Source organism: Puma concolor, chromosome C1 (genome assembly GCF_028749965.1).
Source record: "Puma concolor isolate L17-30 chromosome C1, mPumCon1.1.hap2, whole genome shotgun sequence".
NCBI lineage: Eukaryota > Metazoa > Chordata > Mammalia > Carnivora > Felidae > Puma > Puma concolor.
The window spans coordinates 34,759,615-34,763,625 of record NC_141674.1 but is presented as its reverse complement, the minus strand read 5'-3'; the positions used below and the strand labels follow the sequence as shown (position 1 = coordinate 34,763,625).

General features: G+C 42.8%; 1 protein-coding gene across 1 annotated transcript; it reads left to right on the top strand.

Moving 5' to 3' along the window:
- Nucleotides 1-1,331: 1,331 nt before the first annotated feature.
- Nucleotides 1,332-3,690, top strand: KLF18 (KLF transcription factor 18). Its single transcript, XM_086715245.1, has 3 exons — nucleotides 1,332-1,539; nucleotides 1,663-2,554; nucleotides 3,438-3,690. Exons 1-3 carry the CDS (start codon nucleotides 1,432-1,434, stop codon nucleotides 3,611-3,613), a joined length of 1,176 nt encoding a protein of 391 aa, XP_086571371.1. The 5' UTR covers nucleotides 1,332-1,431; the 3' UTR covers nucleotides 3,614-3,690.
- Nucleotides 3,691-4,011: the final 321 nt, after the last annotated feature.

Sequence of the window (4,011 nt, the reverse complement as noted above, 5' to 3'; positions counted from 1 at the left end):
GTGTTCTTGGCATCCTTCTCAAAGATTAGTTGACCTGTATGTGTGGGTTTATCTCTGTGCTCAATTCTGTTTCATTGGTCTGTGTCTCTTTTTAGGGCAGTACCATACTGTTTTGACTACTAGAACTTTGTAACATAATACAAAATCAGGAACGGTGATGCCTCCAGCTTTGTTCTTTCTCAAGATTGCTTTTGTTATTTTGAACCTTTTGTGGTTTGATTCGAATTTTAGAATTGTTTTTCCTGGGGCGCCTAGGTGGCTTAGTGGGTTAAGCTTCTGCCTCTTGATTTCGGCTCAGGTCACGATCTCGTGGTTTGTGAGTTCAAGCCCTGAGTCAGGCTCTGTGCTGACAGTGCAGAGCCTACTTGGGATTCTCTCTCTCTCTCCCTCTCTCTATGCCCCTCCTCTGCTCATGCTGCGCACGCTCATGTATGCGTGCGCTCTCTCTCTCTCAAAATAAACTCTTCTTAAAAGTTTAAAAAAACTTTCCTATTTTTGTGAAAAATGACATTGGAACTTTGTTAGGAATTACTTTGAATCTGTAGGTCATTTTTGATAGTGTGGACATTATAACAATAATCCTCTTGATCCAAGAACAGGGGATATCTTTTTGTTTGTGTTTCTTCAGTTTCTTTCTTCAGTGTCTTACAGTTTTCAGTGTACAAGTTTTTCACCCTTGGTTAAATTTATTCCCAAGAATTTTATTGGTTTTGGTGCTTTGTAAATGGGATTATTTTTTAAATTTCTCTTTCAATAGTCTGTTGCTAGTGTATAGAAACACAACTGATTTTTGCATACTAATTTTGTCTCCTGCAACTTTACTGAATTCATTTATTAGTTCTAACAGGGTTTTTTTTAAGAGTCTTTAGGGTTTTGTATATATAAGGTCATATTATCTGCAAAAAAGACAATTTTACTTCTTCCTTTCTGATTTGGGTGCCATTTGTTTATTTTTCTTATGTAATTTCTCTGGCTAAGACTTCTGGTATCTTGATGAATAGGAGTGGTGAGAATGAGCATGCTCATCTTGTTCTCGATCCTTAGAGGAAAGCTTTCAACTTTTCACCATTCAGAAGATGTTAGTTGTGGGCTTGTTATATATGGCATTTATTATGTTGAGGTATGTTCCTTCTTATTTCAGACTCAGAGAAATTAGGAGGCCATCACAGGCTTTTAGGCAGGAGATGATGGTGGTGTAGATTAGGAAAGGATTGGCAGAGAAGGGTATATGGAATTGGGATTTGAGCTGGGTAAGACCCCTGAACTTCTATTTTTTTTTTTTTTTTTTTTTTTTTTTGGCAGGATCCCACAGCTGAAGATCCAGTTCAGTTACCCAGCAATAGCAAAGAGACTTCCGTGGACTCTTTCCTTCAAACAGTTGAGGAAATCGAGGAGTTCCTCAAGGATGTCTCTGAGACATATAAGGCAAAAATGTCAGCTGCACCAGAACCACAGCTCCATATACCTCTGGCTGACCATGGTGAAGACAGCCAACATGAGTCAACCCAGAGGATGATGACTCCTCTGAAGTCTACAATGGTGAGTTCTACCTGTCCTAACATCCCTGGGACAGTCATTGTTCAGAACTCAACAATACCCACTGTTACAGCCCTTGATATGTCCCCTGGAGACCTAACTGAATCTTTTTCTGTGATCCAAAAGGTGACCTTCTTTGATGAGAGAAGACCCACAACCTCCCAGATGACAGATGTTATTGACAACCCAAAGACAACATTCACTGCTTGCCAAAAGATAACTGCAAATAAGATAGCGATCCCCAATGAAGGTAGTCAGATGAAGACCCTCAGTGATGACCAGGTCCTCTATGGAGGCCAGGTGACAGTTCCTAAAGAGAACCACATGATGACCTTCAGTGCTAAGCAGACCTTCACTGAGGGCCATACAATGACTTCCAGTGGTAATCAGACCCTGAATTGGAACCAGATGACAACACTGTGTGAAGAACAACAGATGAAGACCCTCAGTGATGACCAGACCCTCTATGGAGACCATATGACCTTCATTGGGGGCCAGACCCTCTATGGGGGCCAGATGGAGACCTACAGTGGTGACCAGATGCTCTATGGAGGCCACATGACCCTCGGCGGGTACCAGACCCTCTATGGGGGCCAGATGAAGTCACTTAGTGATGACCAGACCCTTTATGGAGGACAGATGACCTACAATGGGGACCAGATCCTCTATGACAGCCAGGTGAACACCTTTGGTGATGACCAGACCCTCTATGGAGGTCAGATGATGACCCTTAAGGGGCATCATATGACAACTTCCACTGATGACCACACTGTCTATGGAGACCATATGATGCCACATCAATCATCATCATTGCCATACCCAGGATTCCTATACTTTTCCAGTTCCCATTTGATCTATGGACAAACCCTAGAAAAGCAGAAGTGCAACGTCAAGACCCAGAGATGTCAAGTCCAGAAGAATCCTAACGTTTTGAAGACCTACACTTGCACATACCAGGACTGTGGTAAATCATATACTAAGCCTTCCCACCTCCGGATCCATGAGCGCAAACATACTGGTAAGTGAGGGGTAGGACTGAGGGATGGGGTGACAAGCAAGTGATTAAAGATTTGTGCCCTTATGAAACTTTGGGATCATTTGAGATTGCTGACACCTCTTTCTAAGCCTGGGACCTCAGAAGACTGGAAAAGGTTGGCCTGTTTGAAAGGGTGGACAAAGCAGTCCCAGGGACAGACTATAGTTCTGGGCCTGAGCCAACCTGGCTGCAACCTTTTGTGTTGTTAATGATGGGAATAAGTGGAAGAATTTGTTTGACCTCTTATGGATGGTTTTGGCCTCACCTCTACTGGGACTGACACTTCATGGTCCTCTCTTTAAACCCAACAGATACCCACCCCCAACCTCCTTATTCCCCTGTTGACTTTCCTGCTGACCCTTGCTTTTCCTATTTCTCATTTTCTTTTTTTTTTTTTCATATGTATTTATTTGGGGAGAGTGCAAATGGGGGAGGGACAGAAAGACGGGAACAGAGGATCCAAAGTGGGCTCTGTGCTGGCAGTAGCAAGCCACATGGGAGGGCTCGAACCCACAAACACTGAGATCATGATCTGAGCTGAAGTCATGACCTGAAGTTCAACCCTCTGAGTCACCCAGGCTCCCCTAATGTTTGTTTATTTTTGAGAGAGAAAGAGCGCGAGCTGGGGAAGTGCAGATTTTTCATTTTCTCTTCTTTTCCTTCCTTCACAGTTTTCCTCTTGTCCTTCTAGCTCATGATGCATTTCTTCTCTTCTTCTTTCACTCACCACCTCCGGTCTCCTCTCCTCTGGCTTTCCCTCTCCCACTCCAACATGCTCAAAACCTTTATCTTCTCTATTCACTTTCATTTTCCCTGTCCCCTGCTACCCAGAAGCATGACAAAATTCTTTCTTTCTCTGGTCCAGGGGAGAAGCCCTACGAATGCAATGTGAAGGGATGCACATGGAAATTCCCCCGTTCAGATGAGCTCAGCAGACACAAGAGAAAACATAGTGGGGAGCGGCCCTACCTATGTACTAAATGCAACAGGAATTTTGCACGATCTGATCACTTAAAGCAGCATCAAAGAATCCACAGATAATACTCGCCCATGACTGAACTCATCAAGCCATAAGAAAATGAGTACAGCTGAAAGACTCCGTCTACTAAGCCTTGTTTGCTCTGTACCTAGCACTGTGCCAGTATATAGTTAAGTGCTTAATATTATTTGTAAGCTTTTAAGGTGTTTTTTTCCCCCTAAAACATACAAGGAATAGATGTATGCATTTCAATAAAAGCAGAAGCACTTTTCATTCACTCCCTGCTCCAAGGGTAACTTTTTACTGTGTGCTGTCAGTCCTTCTAGATCTTGTGCTGTGCATTTGCCTCTATGTACACATGTAAAAATGTATATATGTAGGTGACTAAAATTTATACATAGTTCAGATCTGTAAAGAATGTAGCATTCTATATCCGAGCTCATGTTTCTCTGGTCTCCAT

Excerpts from the sequence above, each read along its gene's own strand:
- KLF18 (XM_086715245.1), top strand. The coding sequence starts at position 1,432 with ATGTCAGCTGCACCAGAACCACAGCTCCATATACCTCTGGCTGACCAT. Across the intron at positions 1,540-1,662 it reads CTCCTCTGAAGTCTACAATG|GTGACCTTCTTTGATGAGAG; the intron begins GTGAGTTCTACC and ends GTGATCCAAAAG. Across the intron at positions 2,555-3,437 it reads CCATGAGCGCAAACATACTG|GGGAGAAGCCCTACGAATGC; the intron begins GTAAGTGAGGGG and ends TCTCTGGTCCAG.